The following is a 16,904-nucleotide window of genomic DNA, read 5'->3' as shown; positions in this document are numbered from 1 at the left end:
TAAACTGAATCTGCATAACAGGAGCCTGGCACAGAGTTCACTCATTTCTTCATCCATTCATTTGTTGGTTCCATTACCAAACATGCATTTAGCGTCTACCCAAAGCCAGGTATTAAGTGTATCATGGAAATCACGGGGGAGGGGCTGTCAGTGGCCATAAACCCGAATAAGTGGAGAGACTGCAATGTCCCTATCCCACAAATGAGAGACTGAGGCACATGGGAAGGGGAAGTCTCTTGTTTGGGGTCATGTCATCAAGAAACCCAGCCACTGTCATCTTGGGGCCCTTTGCTGCTGGACCCACAGGGACTTTGGACTCTGGAGGCTCTGACCTCTGGGTTTGAGTCCTGACTCAACCTTCAAAAGCTCGGTTCCCTCAGCGGGGAGGGTATAGCTCAAATGGTAGGATGCATGCTCAGCATGCATGAGGTCCTGGGTTCAATCCCCAGTACCTCCTCAATAAACCTGATTGCCTCCCCCCACAAGTAAATAAATCTGGGTTCCCTCCTCCACAAGCGGGAAGAATCTAAGAATCCACTGGGTTGAATGCTAGGGTACCTAAACCCTCCCCAGCTTCTGCCGCCCCCTGGTGGCCGCCTTTTGCCTACACGTGCCATCCAAGCTGGGTCCAACATCTGCCAGGCTCCAGGCTTCCTCCTGTGTCGCCCGGGACTGTCTTTTCTCTCTCCCTCTCTGTGCACGGGTCCAGGGCCGGTCTGCTCTTCCTTGGGGCTGCGATACCACAGCTCCACATGGGCACCTATTGCCTGCTGGCATGCACCCAACGCCAGCGTCAGGAGGGTGGGGAGGACACCGAGTTCTTCCTCCTTCCACCTCCTTGCTGCATCCTTCTGGAAAATCTTTGTGAAAAAGGGGAAATCCGGGAGTTTTCCCAGCAAACCGTAGCAAATATGCAAATACATGCAAATTGATGTGAGTGCAGGCGTAGCCGGCTGTCTCCTCTGGCAGGGGTGGTAGGGGGATCCGTCCCCTGACAGCTGCTCTCTTCTACACTGGTGGAAGGAGGGTCCAGGCTGCAGACTGACACTTGGGCTGAGTCCCGTTCATTAAGCACCTACTGTGTGCAGGGGCCTGCACCCGGCACTAGGAACACAGCAGGATCCAGATGGACCCACCCTGCACAAGGGCTCAAGGCTCTGACAAAGCCAGCAGATGAATATCCATTTCAGAAGCTGATGGATGACAGGAGATGGTCCGGAGGGGGTCACCTTATGTGGGGACTCAGGGAAGGGATCAGCAGGCAGAGAATGAGAAAGGCTTGGCGAGAGGTGGGAGGGCCATGCGGTGGGAAGGAACAGGACAGAGAGGGTCACAAAGGACTTTAAGCCTCGATGAGGGGTCTGGATTTTATTCTGAGGGCGTTGTGGGGGTGAGAAGGGGGGATTGGAGAGTTCGGAGCAAATGAGGAACCCAATGAGAAATGCATGGATTTAGAACATGTTCTGGACTTCCCGGACGTGAGAGGAGGTCGAGTTGGGAGACTTGAGAGGTGGAGGTGGAAGGTGGTGGGGAGCAGGGAGGAAGAAGCAGTCCCACCTTCCTTGACTGTATGATTATGGAATGGGAGGAAGGCAGGCAGGACCCCAGGACCCTCCACTGATGGGGGAAGAGGAGCAGGGTGATCCCTGAAGGCCCAGCAGGGGCAGAAATGTCTAAGAAGTCTAAGAAGGGGCAGAAATGTCAGAGTACTGGGTGGGTATCTGCTGCCTGGGCATCCCCAGCATCCCCACATCGCCCTGGAGGGGTCAGAGATAAGAGGTTGTGAGCTACTCTAGCTCCAGCATGATCTGCTGGGTAACTGTCCTTGAACATCTAATCCTGCATTCAGTAAAAGCAAACCACTTTTACTATGGGTGGCTGTCACTGAGATTCCCTGGTTCCAAATCTGGAGATTCTGATCCCATGATTCTGAGTTTCTCTGGGTTTCAGGATCTAGTATGGGTCTCTGGGGCCCCCACTCAACTTGCCTTGCCTTAGTACTTGCCCTTGCTCCCATGGTCCTGATTCAAGAGTAAGGTGCAGGGTGGGTCAGGGAGGGGCGGCTCTCCCCCAGGGCTCCCAGCCATGCCCGGGCCCTGACATGTGGCACAAGGACAAGCCCAGGGACAGGACCTGGGAGCGCCTCTGTACCTGAGGAGGTGGGCAGGGTCTACCGGGCTTCGCAGGTTCCAGATTCCTGCCCTCATCATCCTTGGGCTGGCTGTGAGCCCAGGAAAGGGCCTGTTGCTCTCTGGGCCCCAGCTGACCAGTGGGGACTCTGTGATCCAACTGGCTGATCCCGCCACACAGGCCCCACAGGGAAGGGCCCATTTCCTCCTAGCTCCAGGCCCTTGCTCTGGTTGGTCCTGGCACCTCCAATCCTGCCAGAGATTGAGGGCTCAGTTAAATGATTCTCACCTCCAGCCAGCGTCCCAGTGGCTGCTCTAAGCAAGGTTTGTAAGGAATTACCAGGTGGGTGTCTGTGGATAGTTATGAGTAGATGGAAGGGTGGCCGGCTGAATAGGCTTATGTTAGTGAGCCGGGGACTCACTCATTATTTGGTTTAGTCTCCTCAGTAACAAGATTGACCCTGTCCCCCAGCTGGTTGGGACAAAGCCATTCCAGCTGGTTCTCAGGCTGTAACAAGGATGAAGTCTTGGTGGCTTCAAGGTGGGGATGGGGGTGCATGGGGAGCCTTTGTGGAGCCCTGGCCTTCCACCTTCCAGGCAGTGCATTCTCTCGCAAGACTCCTGGCCTCTCGACCTATAGCTCATCTGAAGCCTTCCCCACCCCTGCCCCCAGACCTAGGGGATCACCAATCCCACCCTACACAGGAAGAAAGTAAGGCTGAGAGGGCAGAGACTTGCCTCAGCACAGGCATCAAGGCCCACCTCCAGGCGATGAGTGACAGTTTTAGATCGTAGCCTAGAAATGACTGGTGTTTACTTCTCAAGTTCTACTCATGCAGACACAGGGTCAGGCATTCAAGCTCCTCCCACCTTTTTGCTCTTGGGTATAAGTTCATGGCCAAAGACAGCTGCTGAAGTGCCAGCTATCATGCCTATATTCTAGCCCCAATGGTAGTTCCTGGAAATAGCACATGTCACTACTGCTAATATCACATGGTCATACCTAACTGAAAGGGGGGCTGAGAAACTTTTCTGGGTGGCATCTAGAAATGGAGATCCCTATTACTGAGGAAGGAGATGATTATTTGGGGGCAACTAGGAGTTTCTGCCAGAAATCACAAGATTAAACTGACTAGGCAAACATCAAGAAAAATTTGGCCTGGCTCCTGAAAATATACTTAAACATCAAAAAGTATCCTGAGAAAAAGTATTTGCAACATATATGGGGAAATATTTTTTCAGGCTTTTTGCCCCACATACATGAGCTGTAACAAAAAACAAACCCAGCAGCCCAGTAGACACGGTTCACGTTCATTTTACTTTTCATGTGAAAAACTTTATATCACGGCCAAATGCCTCCTCCACAGAAGGCAAAGCAAAATCAAGTCCCAAGGTTTTTTTCAATCACGAGCTTGCTAACTCATGGTGTTAAGGCTGGAGAAAAATATGCCCCCTTCTTAAACGGTGTTGAGTGATTCAATACATCCATGGAAGGCATCTTGGCAGAGTTAACATCAAAAACTTGACCCGGCAATGCCAGGCCCAGGACTCTACTGTCATTACCCAACGTGGTGCAGATATAGGAAGAGGGCTACCCATTACCCTTTTCTGGGTCACACACACACTGAACTCTTCCTGGAGACAGTGTCACATGTGGTCCTGACAGGCTGGTGACAGAAATCCAATCAATAAACATGAGCAGACATGTGGCTTACAAACCTCAGTGAGGCCAGTACAGCGATCTGTGGAGACCAATCTAGGCAGAGCCCTCATCAAGTGCAAAGGCCAGGAGGTGGGAAGAGCCAAGGGTACTGGAACAGCGGACAAAGCAGCCAGAAAGAACCCACGGTCTTTCCTGTGAGAACAGCTAGCTGCATGTGAGCCCTGCCCCAGGTATCTGGGCATCTCTCCAACAGATGGGGTCTGGAGTGAACTGGTTTTCTGGAAATCACCCGGGCTCATCATGCCAACTAGCCCCACAGGCTGGGGAGGGGAGGCTGTGCCCTTGCTCAGGACCCTCCAGGTCAGGCTGCTCCCCCACACTACCCTTTTGTGTTTCAGCTTCTTCCCAACCCATGGCTCTTTGGAAAACAAGGCAGGTCCTCACTGACCTTGTCTCCACTGCCTGCACAGTGGTGACTCCCCAAGACTTGTTAACAGTAAATGATTGATACCTCGACCTTCTGAGTAAGACACCAAGGTCCAAAGGGCTGGGGCTGCCCAAAGTGAAACACCAAGGACACACTCAAGCCATCTGAGCTCTCAGCTGGGCCTCAGCCTCCTGGGTGGTTACTACCCGCAGGGTGGGATTAACTTCAAGCCTGGAATTCCCCAGGCCTCAAGCAGTTTGCTGGAGACAGATGCCCACTGTGAGACCTTTGCCTCCTTGGGCAGGATTAGGACAGTGTCATTCATTCAAGGGGCCCCCAGCTGGTGAAGGGGAAACAAGTGCAGCAGAGCAGGCCCATGGCCCTCTTGGGTGCCCCCGCGCGTCTGCTCTGAGGATCCTGACCAGGGTTGTAGGCTGGGGGTAGGCGCAGACCCCAGGAGGAATGAATCAACCCAATTCCCTTCAGAATCCAGCTGTCATCTCACCACTGCAGAAATGCAGGGAGATGAGGACAGTGTCTAACAAGGTAGGTGAGACAGATCTGGGGGCCAAACCTGTGCCTACAGCACACCCTGGAGCTCATAGTAGAGGGGTGCCTGATGGCAGTGAATGAGCCAGAGAGCTGGGGGAGGAGGCCGGGGAGGGCATTTGCTATTCCTAGGGCTCCCCTTCTGGAGAATCCAGTGTTCGGGCTCCACTTAAGGAGGACCCCTCCCAGAGCAGAGAACTCACAGCTTGGCTGCGTCCTTTAGAGTTCTGCAGGGCGTGCAAAGAAAACAAGTGTGTCTGAGCACCTGGTTTCCCCAAAGAGTTTATTTGGGCAGAAGGGGGACAGGAAGGCCCTGCACCTAAAAGAAGGTGTTGGGCCTCTTGGTGGTGAAGCGTGGCTTGTGCTGGCGACGCAGGACCCGGTGGGGCAGCGGGAACTTGATCTTGGAGTCCTGTGATGAGGAGAGGCAGGTGAGGGGGGCTGAAAGCTCTCAACATGGTCTTCCAGGGACCACTGAGGTGTGGCCACCCCCCACTGGGCTCCTGCGTCAAACCAGGTACCTTCCAGCAACTTCTAAGGCTGGGGGAGTAGCCAGGCCAGCTCGGTGTTCCAGGGAAGCCCCCTCAGCCCAGCCCACTCAGCAGGGCCCCCAAGGCACTCACGTGGAACTGCTTGACCGCTGGTCGGCGGCACTTGCTGGCTGCAATCTCCTCCACCTTCATGATTTGGATGGAGTGGGCCCGGGCGCGGTGCCGGGCGCCCATGTCTCGGTCTGCAGGGAATGGGAGGGGGCAGGTGAATGGGTACTCCTGAGATGCGGCACTTCCCAAACCTTCTCTGATCAAGTGCTTGAGGGGGGTGCCGGGAGAGGGGATAAGGTGGCAGCAGTGACTTGGGGACTGGGTGGCCACAGCATATGGTCCCAGCAGGCACTGGCTACCAGCGATGTAGAACCTCCAAATTCACTTTGAGGGGCACAGCTGCAGCCCCCCAAAGGCGACGAGATCCACTTGCTGTTAGCACCTCTGTTTAAACCGCTGCCACGAGAAACAGCAGTTCTTGGGTTTAGGTGCTTGGGTTCTGGTCCCAGCAGGTGACCCTCCCTGGGAGCACCTGGGGCCACTAACACCAGGTCCCAACACTGGATACGGGCTGGACTAGGTTCTGGGTGGGAGCTGCATTCTATACAAGGGGTGGACCTCAAGAGGAGGGTTCCAGATACAGAGGTGGTGGGTGAACCCGTTTGAGGATGACTCAAGGTCCCACCCTCCAATCCCCCAAGTCTACTTGCTGCCCAGTTCCAGAAAAAGGTGTGCTTAGAGCACCCTTTCCACTCTGCCCGCCCACTAAGCAAACACCTCCCCTGTATCCCAGGTCACCGTCCCTGGGACTCCCACCTATGCCCCAGAAGCCTCTTGCATCTGTCCTGCCTCAGTCTGGCAGGAAAGCAGTCAGACTGAGCCACAGGGCCCTGCCATGTGAGTCTAAAGGAGGGACCGGGCTGTGGAGCCCTGGTGGCTTACAGCATTGAGTGACGGCGCCTGCTGTGGTCAGGTCCCGGTACTCCCGGTACATGTTGTGGGTGCCGCTGCGGGAGTCATAGCGCAGCCAGATGCCGAAGTTCTTCACCCGCAGGGGAGATTTCTCGAACACCTGCCAAGGAACGACTGGCTGAGGTGAGAGCAGCAAGGGGCTTCAATTTGGCCCCTGTCATCCCCGAACCTCTGCCTCAAAGAACAGCCCAGAACTGCCAACCCCTCCTCCCCGGCCTCTCTTATGCCTGATTCTCAGTCCCTGCCCCTTCAGGCAACTGAAGGGAATCTGCTGTCCAAGGGAAATTCCCATGGCAACAGCAGGGGGTACAGAGCAGTCCAGGCCTGGACCAACACAGCTCCAAATTCCTCCCTAACCCACCTCTCCTGGGATCACCTGGGCTGAAAACCAGCTGCCACCCACTGGAGCCCGACGGTGCAGAGTCCAGCACCCATCACAGCAAATGTGCCCAGGTGACAGCACCTCTCCTCACTTTATAGATGAGGCCCAGGGAAGGTGATAGTCTCAGCCAAGGTGTCCCAGCGCACCTTCCCTGGGCCTTGGGCTTTCTCCGCAGTGAAAGGGCACTGAGGCACCCATTCCATCCTGACCTAGGGCCTGACCACCAGATGGGAACAGGACCAGGGGTTGTAAAGTCTGGTAACTCTGAGGGGTGACTGATGCCCCATGGGAAGGTGTAAATCCACTCCAAGCCCCACTCAGCCTGACACCCCATACCTGTCCACAGTAGACAATCTCCCCGGAAGACTTCTTCATTTTTTTCAGCTGAGACACAAAGTACCAGAAACGGGACTTGGCAACAACGTGATTAGGCGCAAAGATTCGCATGCGATAGAGAGGCGGTGTGCGGCATTTGGGGGTGGGCAGGCAGCGCCCCACCACCTTGTACTCTCGCAGCTGCAACAGAAATAGGGGTGAGGTGGGACCAGCACCCAGAGCCAACCATGGAGACGCACCCCACTCCCTTTCTCAAGCTTGTTGACAACTGGATCGGGGATGAAGAGGGAACATCCCCGGACTCCAGGGCCTCCATGTGAAATCTCGGTGACTGTGGGTCACACCACTGTCCAAACCTTCCCCATTAAAAAGAATAAGGGAAGGATGATTAACCAAGGTGCCTGTGTGCCCTTTGCCCTGGCTGAGGAAAACTGGGTGCAGTTGTGAAATTCCCTTCCCTTCCTCTCCCTTTATACTGGCCAGAACTGAACAGCCAAGCTGCCTCCTTCCCCCACAATATCTCTGCAGCTCACATCTTGCTAAAATCCTCTTTCATCCAGGATCTCAGAGATAGTGAGCAGCCTGAGATCTCATAGCCAACTCCTGGCAGAACCAGGACAAAAGTCCAGTTCCCTCCCCAGCCTTGGGCTCCCTGCACTGCTGTCGTGACTCGCAGCTGCCTCAGTTTCCCCAGCTGCAGTTCAAGGGTTTGGACTCCCAAGTAGAAGCTCCCTGTTAACACAGATGCAAAGCGGCAGATGTTTGCCAAATCTAAATCCTGTGATATTACAGAAAGGAGCCACTTCCACAAATGACTCGTCATCATTCTAATACCGAAAGAAAACGGTCCCAAATATCACAATCTAGCTTCCTACTTCCACCTCATTTGACTTATCGGCCTCATGGACTACCCACTCGGGAAGGGACCGATGCGATCGGACTCTTTTCAAGCGTGGAAACGCACTGGAAAACTGAAAATGATCCAACCGTACTGCTTCTCCCCAGGGCCTGCTCTTTCATAGTGCCCTCTAATTTTGCCTAGCACTTGCCACAGCGAAAAGGCTTGCACTCCCCATGTCAGCTCGGACTTAAACTTTTCTTCTACTTCTCACAGTCACGCGAGAACCAAGTACTACTGCTTGCCCGCCCCATCCCCCCAACCACGTCCACTTTGTCAATGGAGAAACTGAGGCTCGGAAGCTCAATGAGGTCCCTGAGCGCGTGTTTCAACGCCGAGCACCTTGTCCCTTCCCTTGGAAAGGAGACTCAGCCTGCCCGATCCCCGCCGTCCCCGAGCCCACCCGGGCCATGCACCGGCCTCCCCACGCGGCTCCCGCGGTGGCCGCCATATTGGCGGCCACTGGGGGCGGCGGCGCGCGGGGCCTAGCCAGGAGCGCGCACTCCCAACGTGTCCCATGCCTCCTCCCGCGGCCCCCGATTCGGTCTGCGTCCCGTTCCCCGACTCCCTGGTCCACCGCGCTCGCCTTACTGTGCCCGAAGCCTTCATAGCGCTCTATCCGCACTCGCCGCCACCCACGAAAAGGAAGTAGCGGCCCTCGCGCAGCCGCTCACCTTGATTTCGTTGACGGAAGTCCCTCCCCTTCGAGGGCGCCAGTCTATTGGCTCCTCGGCCTAGCGCTCAATAAGAACTGCTTTTTCATTGGCTTCGGATCCGCCAACCTCTCACAGCCCCGCCTCTCTTCGCGGCGAGACTACAACTCCCAAGAAGCAGCGCGGCTAGACCCGTCTATTACACCGCGAACGTAAGGGAGCGTCAGCGCGCGCGGCAAGCCGGGAGCTGCCCAAGAAGTCTCGGTGGCAAGTTCCACGAGTGTTCCTCATCCCCGTGATGCTTCTGTATATAGAACCAGACCTTGGGTAATCGCGATGTTTATGGGGACATCGCGGCACTTCCTCCCACTCCGGGTCTCTTTTCACCCCGGAGCTCTCGAGCCACGGACCTGAGAATTCTCATCTGTAAAATGGAAATACTAGTGTTTTTCTCCTAGAAATGTTGCAATAATCAGATAAAATAACCCGTGTGAAACGTCAGGCACAGAACAATCAACAATTAACAAGCATTAACATTCATTAAACAATGGAATGCTAGTTATTATTGTGATTATTGGGAGGAGGTCTGGTTTGTGTTTCAAAGTAGCAGATTCAAACCCCTGCTTGCTTCCAGGACAGATCCTGGCGCAGCGTCTGACCGGGGCAGGGAGGGTGGTGCTAGAACTGATCGAGGTGCAGCCCCACCTTTGAGGGCCTTCGGGCTCAGCAATTTGCTTGGGCAAAAAGAGGCTCTCCTGGAGGGGAGACCGAGGGTGGAAAAGGAAAGAACTCACTATGTCAGGCTGTGAAGAGAAACGAAGAGGAAAGGGGATAAATTGGAGGGTTTATTTTAGGAAGGAGGGCTCTTGGAGGAGGTGACAACTAAGCCCAATTAGAATCTTTCTTTTTTAAATTAAATTAATAACAGCTTAATTGAGATAGACTTCACATACCATACAATTCATCCATTTAAATTCAGTGGTTTTTACTACAATATTTTTTACATTCACAGACACATTCATATATATATACACACATATATACATACACACACACACACATATATATTATATTATATGCACAGTTGTGCAACATTACCATAAACTTTAGAACATTTCCGTTATCTCCCACAGAAACCCCTTACCCTTTACAGTCACTTGCCATTCAAAACTCTGCCATCCCAGCCCTAGGCAACTAAGAATCTACTTCCTGCCTCTATGGATTTCCCAATTCTAGACATTTTACATAATTGGAATCATACAAAATGAGATCTTTTGTGATTGGCTTCTTTCACTTAGCATAACGTTTTTAAGGTTCATTCATATCTTCCCCTAGTTTGTTTTTCTTTTCAACTTTTTAATTGAAATATATAGTCAGTTTACAATGTGTCAATTTCTGGTGTACAGCATAACTTTTCAGTCATACATATACATACATATATTCGTTTTCATATTATTTTTCATTATAGATTATTACAAGATATTGAATATAGTTCCCTGTGCTATACAGAAGAAATTTGTTTTTTCATCTACTTTCTATGTAGTTAATATTTGCAAATCTTGAACTCTCAGTTTACCCCTTCCCACCCCCTTCCCCTAACCATAAGATTGTTTACTATGTCTGTGAGTCGTTTCTGTTTTGTAGATGAGTTCATTAGTGTCTTTTCCCTTTTTTTAGATTCCAAATAGGAGCGATATCATATGGTATTTTTCTTTCTCTTTCTGGCTTACTTGAAGTGACTATTTCCTAATGTAACGTTTTAATTCCTTTAATGATTTTTTTCACTATATTTTTGAGTTATTTCTGTAGTGGTTGCTCTAGAGCTTACTGCTTACATCTCAGCTTAGAATCTTCTGGGATTTATGCTGCCTTAGTTTTAATGAGATATAGAAATAGTGCTATATAGCTCATTTCCTCTTCCCCTTTTGTCCTATTATTATTATTATTGTTATACATAGTACATATACATATGTTACAAAACAAATGATGCATTGTTATAATTATTACTCCATACAATTCTATGCCTGTTAAGGAATCTGAGAAAATAAAAGAGGGCAAGTATATATTTATAGACTTGTTATAGTCATTTTCTCCTTTCGAATTTCTGGTTCTCTTCCTTTGTTTTTGTTGATTAGAGTCACTACCTGCTGTCATTTCCTGATTCCAATACAGCTTTGTTCCTCTCGTTTCCTTTATGCTATTATTGTCAAATATATTACATTTCTACATGTGACAGGCCCCCAAATAAAATTAATATATATTTTTAGTGTTTTTTTAATCCTGAATTTGAAAAAAATTTGGGGGGGGGGTGGAATTAGGTTTGATTGATTTATTTACGTGGAGATCCTGGAGATTGAACCCAAGACCATGTGCAAGTTTAGCACCCGCTCTACCACTGAGCTATTCCCTCCCCTAATATATATCTTTATACAACTGCTTCTTAAAATCAGCTAAGAGACAAAAGGAGAAGAAATATGCATGTACGCTGTTTTTGATAATTACAGAATTACCTTTACCTGCAGTCTTTAATTTTTCACGTGTGTTGGAATCTGGGGTCCTTCTGTGCTGAAGTCATGAACCCCACACGGGAGGAGATTGGTTAGTGTCCACCGCCATCCTGGCGGAAAATCCGGAGACTTGGTGGGAGAGGAACATGATGGAAGAAGGGCGGTCAGGGCATCACGCCTGCAAGCCCTGGCTCTGGCCTCCTCCCTGCGCTGACTACCGGGCAAGAGGCAACCCCATCCGAATGGCGCTGCCGTGAGTGTCCACTAGGTGGCGGCAGAGCCCCTGTTAGCCTTTGCCGGGCGGAAGCCAATAGCCGGGACAAAAGAGTGGGGCAGAAACAGGTTTAAATCCCATCGATGAGATGGTTTCCTGGCGCATCACGGCTCTGGGCCTCAGTTTCCTCATCTGTAAAACGAGGCTAATAGTAGTCCCCAGCTTGTAGGATTGTTGGGAGGTTTAAATGGTGTATAATTGTTTGGACTGCGGTGGCAGAGGTTCTGCCATTGCTGGCTGCGCCTCTCCGTCTGTGCCTCTCCGTCTGTTCATGAACTCACTGCTCAGGGATCTAGTGTCCCCAGGATACGAGGAGGAAACAAGCAGTGGAAAGCGGTCCTGGAGCCTGGGGCACAAATTGAGTCCTCCAAGGGCAAGAGGGGGTCCAGAGAAGGGGAATTTCTCCTCTCTCGCAGACAGAGCCCTGGCCTTGAGGCCTGGCGCTTCTATCTCCAAAGCCTGGGTCAGGGTGACCCCAGCAGCTAGAGAGGAGGGACAAACACACGTGTGTGTGTGTTCGTGTCCTGCCTAATGTTTGTTTAAAGGTTTTATTTCTCTCTCTCTCTCTTTTTTTTTTTTTTTTTTTGACGTTTTGGCCCTGCCTGGCAAGTGCTGCTGTGGACCCCGGGGCACCCCTGACCCACCCTCTCACTCCCCTGTGCACCCCTCTGGGCTGCCCCGACCTCTGGCCACAAAGGAATCTGAGCCAATAAGCTGGTCCTGGACCCGGGTTTTAAGCTGGGCGTCCCTCTGTCTCTGTTTTATTACCAATCAGGTGCAGACAACTTCCTGGTTATATAGGCTCTGGGATCCAGTTTGTTAATCCTGTGTCTCTGCCGCACCTCAATCACTAGCACCAGGCTGCCCTTCCTGGGCTATCTTGGCTGTCACCATTGGAGCTCCCCTATCCTGCTCACTTCCTTCCGCATCTCTGCTACTGGCACCTCCATCCTTCTAGGGCTCAGCTGGTCGAAGTCCTGCTCCTGTCCTTTTGGTCCCCCAAATGTCCCCAAGACACCCATTCCCCTGTACCCTAGGTACCACCTCATCCAGGACCTGGCCTCCTGCCCCCATCCTCCCCTCTCCCTAATTGTTCCTGCTTTCAACCCTCCTAAGTTTCCTCCTCCAGATTCATTCATTCATTCATTCTCTACCGTGCGTGCACCAGACACTGGGAATTCTCCCGGCACCAGGATAACCAAAAACTCCAACCCTGAGGGAGCCGACATACCTACCAATCGGAGAAATGGACAAAAGTGAGATAAAGAAGAAAAACAGTTGCCATGGCAGAGCGAGACATGCGCTCGGGAGAAAAATAAAGTGAAGCAGGCTGTCTCCTTCGGCTCCAGGAAGCTATCTCCTCCCACTCATGCCTAGGGCCCAGACCGTCATATTTTTTTTCAGCCTAGGTTTGGCGGGAGGAGCCCTAGGGAACTGTGAGGAAGGGCAGCAAAGCAAGAGGGAGGCTCTTTCTTCCTGTCACTCACCCTCCCCTAGCTTCAATTCTTCCGCTCTGTGAATGGGGATCACAGTCCACACGCTAAGATTGTTTTGAGGATTAACTGAGTTGCTGCGTGTAAAAAGCCTTGGTGGGCACCTGGTGTACCTGTGAGCACCCGATATGTGTTTTCTGTTCTCATTATCAATGATTGTTCTGGTTCATGGTCAAGCTCTGAACAGCAGCTCTGATAAATACCATTTCCCCTCCCATCCTGCGTAGCTAAACATGTTTCTTTTTTTAAGCAAGCACTTAACTTTTATCTTTTTTTTTTCTTTTTTACTGAAGTAGAGCCAGTTTACAATGTTGTGTTGATTTCTGGTGAACAACATAATGCTCCAGTCATACATATATAATACATATACTCATTTTCATATTCTTTTTTCATTATAGGTTACTTCAAGATAATGAATATAGTTCCCTGTGCTATGCAGAAGATATTTGTTGTTTATTTTATATATAGTAGTTAGTATCTGCAAATCTCAAACTTAACTTTTTAAAAATTGATTTTATTTTTTAAATTAGGTTTATTATATATATGTATTTTTAAGGGAGGCAGTGGGGATTGAATCCAGGACCTCGTGCATGCTAAGTATGCACTCTACCACTGAGCTATACCCTACTCCACCTCGAACTTAACTTTTAAACACTATTAACAGATACAAAATTCAACAGGCACAAAAAGTAAACAACATAAACTACCTTCCTCTTTCACCCATCATGGCCCCCTAGTTGCCTTCCCCACGGGAGCAAGTTGTTTCTGTTTCCCTGCCAAGAGCATCTTTGCACATATGAGGAAATCCTCATTATCTCTTCTTTTTCTCTGCAGACTGAAGCTTCCTGCCCAGACAGATTTGCACCTTGCTTTTTCCTTCACAAAGTATCTGGAAGGTCTTCCCACACTGTCACCATTGGGCTGCCCTATTCTTTTGCATAGCTGTGTAATATTCCATGCTGACAATGGCCATTGTTTATTCAATGAATCCCCTGTGGCTGGACATTGAGCTTGCTTCTAACTGAATGCTGTTACAAACAGTGCTTTAAAAAATCAGTAACATGATATAGGTATCATTCCTGGAAGGCTCTTTTGCTAGAAGGAATCTTGCTGGGTTTCAGGGTAATTTCTTCAGCTTCATCTGATCCCCTCCATAGGGCTGGGTCATTTCCACTCTTTTTTTTGGTTGTCAAATAACCCTCTATTAAATCACTTTTCTCTGTAGTTCTTTACTAGCTGGGCATTCCAGCGCACCACTGTTGATGTTATCTATGATGTCGTGAGGGTGGTGGCCATCAACATTGCTGCCCACAGACTGGGCAGGATCTCTTTAATGGTTCCAGAGAGTTCTCTTGCTAAAGATCGGTGCCCCATCTGTCAGGCAATATTGACAATCTCATTAAAAGTGATGTGTCCACGGTGCTTAGTGTTTTTCTGCTTCTTTCTGTCTCTTGGTGGTTCCCTGAGGGCTTTGATGATCAGGGCAGAGGCGGAAGGTACCACCTCAATCTATGTCTGTCTGTTCTAAATGGTCAGTTTCACTGTAATCCTCAGAAACTTCTAATCTCCAGTTGCCTTGGTAGTGTCATCACCAGCCTTTTTTGGAGACAAACCCAGAGGACCGATCTTGGGGGCCAAGGCAGATGTGGCACCAACTTGTTGGCCATTCATATATCTTCTTTGGTGAAGTGTCTATTCAAATCTGTTGCCCAATTTCTTATTGAGTCATTTGTCTTATATTATTGAGTTATAAGAATTATTTATATATTCTAGATACAAGTATTTTGTTTATTTAATATATGTATTGCAAATATTTTCTCCTGATCTGTGTCTTTAAAAATTTTTTTTTTTTTGCAGGAGAGGTGATTAAGTTTATTTAATTTATTTATGTACCATTCTTTTTAATGGAGGCATGGGGATTGAACCCAGGACCTTGTGCATGCTAAGCACACACTCTACCACTGAGCTATATACTCCCCACCTCCAATCTGTATCTCACCTTTCTGTTTTCTCAGTGGTGTTATTTGAAGAGCACAATGATAAAGTCTAATTCATCAATGTTTTCCAGCTAAGATAACTTTGCCTACCGTAAGTTTGCAAAATTTTTCTACTATGGTTTTTTAAAATGTCTTATAGTTTTAGGTTTTGCATTCAGGTCTGTGATCGATTTTGAGTTAATTTTGTGTATGACGTGAAGTAAAGGTTGATGTTAATTGCTTTCCATATGATGTCTAGTTGTTCCAACACTATTTGTTGAAAAGACTTTCCTTTCCTCCATTTAATTGTCTCAGTATCTGTGTCAAAAATCAACTGGCTTTATTTATATGGGTCTATTACTCTAGTCTATTCTGTTTTGTTGATCCATCCTTTCATCAGTACCAAATTGTCTTGATTACTGTAACTCTGTAGTAAGCCTAGAAGTCAGGTAGAATAATTTCATCTTTTTAAAATTCACTCTGGCCCTTTTCAGTTCTATAGGAATTTTAAAGTCAGTGACAGTTTCTACCCCCCAAAATTCTGCTGAATTTATATTGGAATTTCACTGAATCTATAGGTCAGAAGAAGAGAACTGATATAATACCATTGAGTCTTCCAATCCATGAACATGGTATATCTTCCTGTTTATTTAAATCTTGATAAATTTCTCTTAGCAATATTTGTAGCTTTTAGTGTAAAGATCTTAGACTTTTTTTTTGGTTGGGTTTATTCCTAGGTATTTTATCTTTTTTGGTGCTGCTATAAATGGAATTTAATTTTTTTTTCATTTTTCAATTGTTTTCTGCTATATATAAAAATTCAATTGATTTTTTAAAAAAATTGGTTGATTGATTTAAAGAGAGGTACTGAGAATTGAACCATGCTATACATGCACTCTACCACTGAGATATACCCTCCCCCCAAATGAATTTTATATATTAACTTTAAAAATTGAACTTGCTAAATTCATTTATTGGTTCTAGTAATTGTCACTGGATTCCCTTGGATTTTTTTTACATAAACAAAACATACTTTGTTTATCATCTGCAAACAGGGACAGATTTACTTCCTCCTTTCCAATCTTTAAGCCTTTTTTTTCTTGCCTCATTGCAATGGCCATGACCTCCAGAACAATGTTGAATGGAAGAGGTGAGAATGGACATCGTTGTCTTTTCCCCAATCTCAGGAGGACACAATTCAGTCTTTTACATCAAGTATACTATTACCGGTAGTTTTTTTTTTTTTTTTTTTTTTTTTGGTAGGTTTCCCTTAGCAGATTTGGGAAGTTCCCATTTACACATGATTTGTAAGAATTTTTATCATGAATGAGTGTTGAATTTTGTCGTTTCCTGCATCCATTAAAATAATCATATATTTTCACTGTACAGTTGATCTTTGAAGAACTCAGAGGTTAGGGGTGCTGACCCCTGTGCAGTCAAATATCTATGGATAACTTTACAGTAAGTCCTCCATATCTGAGGTTCTGCTGATTCAACCAACTTCAGATTGTGTAGTACATGTTTATCAAAAAATAATTGTGTACAAGTGGAACTTCATGATTCATATCTATGTTATTCAAGGGTCAACCCTACTTTTAATTTGCATTTCACCTGTTATGAGAAATGAGCATCTTTTTCTGGGTTTAATAGCTATTTGTCCTTCATTTTTTTTTTGTAATTTCTGGGTTCATATCCTGCTAAATCATTGGCATTTTCTTATTGTCTTCTAGGAACTGCTTATACAATGAAGATATTTTATTCATGGCACTAGTTTACCTTTGTTTCCAGTTTCATTTGTTTATTCTTTAACTGTGCTTATGGGCTTTTTGCCAGCAGGAAATTTTGGATGTTTGTATTATGAAGTTTCTAATTTATTCTTGGGCAAGCTCTGGGTTCTGCCTCCTGGAATCTCCTCATGGAGCCTTCATATGCCGCTCTCTGGGGCTGATGGTGCCACCTTTGCCCTGACCCTGTTCTCCTCCTGCTCATTGTCAGCAAACCACAGTTACCATGTCACTAGAGTTGTCAGGAGCCTAGAAACTCACTGTGGTTCCTGGAAGGCAGGACCCTCTCTCTCAGGGCCAGGGATGAGAGTACACAGTT

The 16,904-nt window shown here is 48.3% G+C and overlaps 1 protein-coding gene and 1 non-coding gene across 2 annotated transcripts; both read right to left on the bottom strand.

Annotated features, from left to right (window-relative positions):
* Nucleotides 1-5,034: 5,034 nt before the first annotated feature.
* Nucleotides 5,035-8,600, bottom strand: RPL18A (ribosomal protein L18a). The gene is made up of 5 exons (XM_010995107.3): nucleotides 8,490-8,600; nucleotides 7,001-7,180; nucleotides 6,253-6,382; nucleotides 5,392-5,501; nucleotides 5,035-5,180 (listed from the first exon to the last, which is right to left on the bottom strand). The coding sequence occupies exons 1-5, from the start codon at nucleotides 8,505-8,507 to the stop codon at nucleotides 5,088-5,090; spliced, it is 531 nt and encodes a 176-aa protein (XP_010993409.1). The 5' UTR covers nucleotides 8,508-8,600; the 3' UTR covers nucleotides 5,035-5,087.
* LOC116148553 (small nucleolar RNA SNORA68) lies at nucleotides 5,673-5,805 on the bottom strand. The gene has a single exon (XR_004132081.1). It is a non-coding gene; the product is annotated as a small nucleolar RNA SNORA68 (small nucleolar RNA).
* Nucleotides 8,601-16,904: the final 8,304 nt, after the last annotated feature.

This window comes from Camelus dromedarius, chromosome 27, assembly GCF_036321535.1.
Source record: "Camelus dromedarius isolate mCamDro1 chromosome 27, mCamDro1.pat, whole genome shotgun sequence".
Taxonomy (NCBI): Eukaryota; Metazoa; Chordata; class Mammalia; order Artiodactyla; family Camelidae; genus Camelus; species Camelus dromedarius.
The sequence above is the reverse complement of the archived record's forward strand: the minus strand, read 5'-3'. Positions and strand labels throughout refer to the sequence as shown.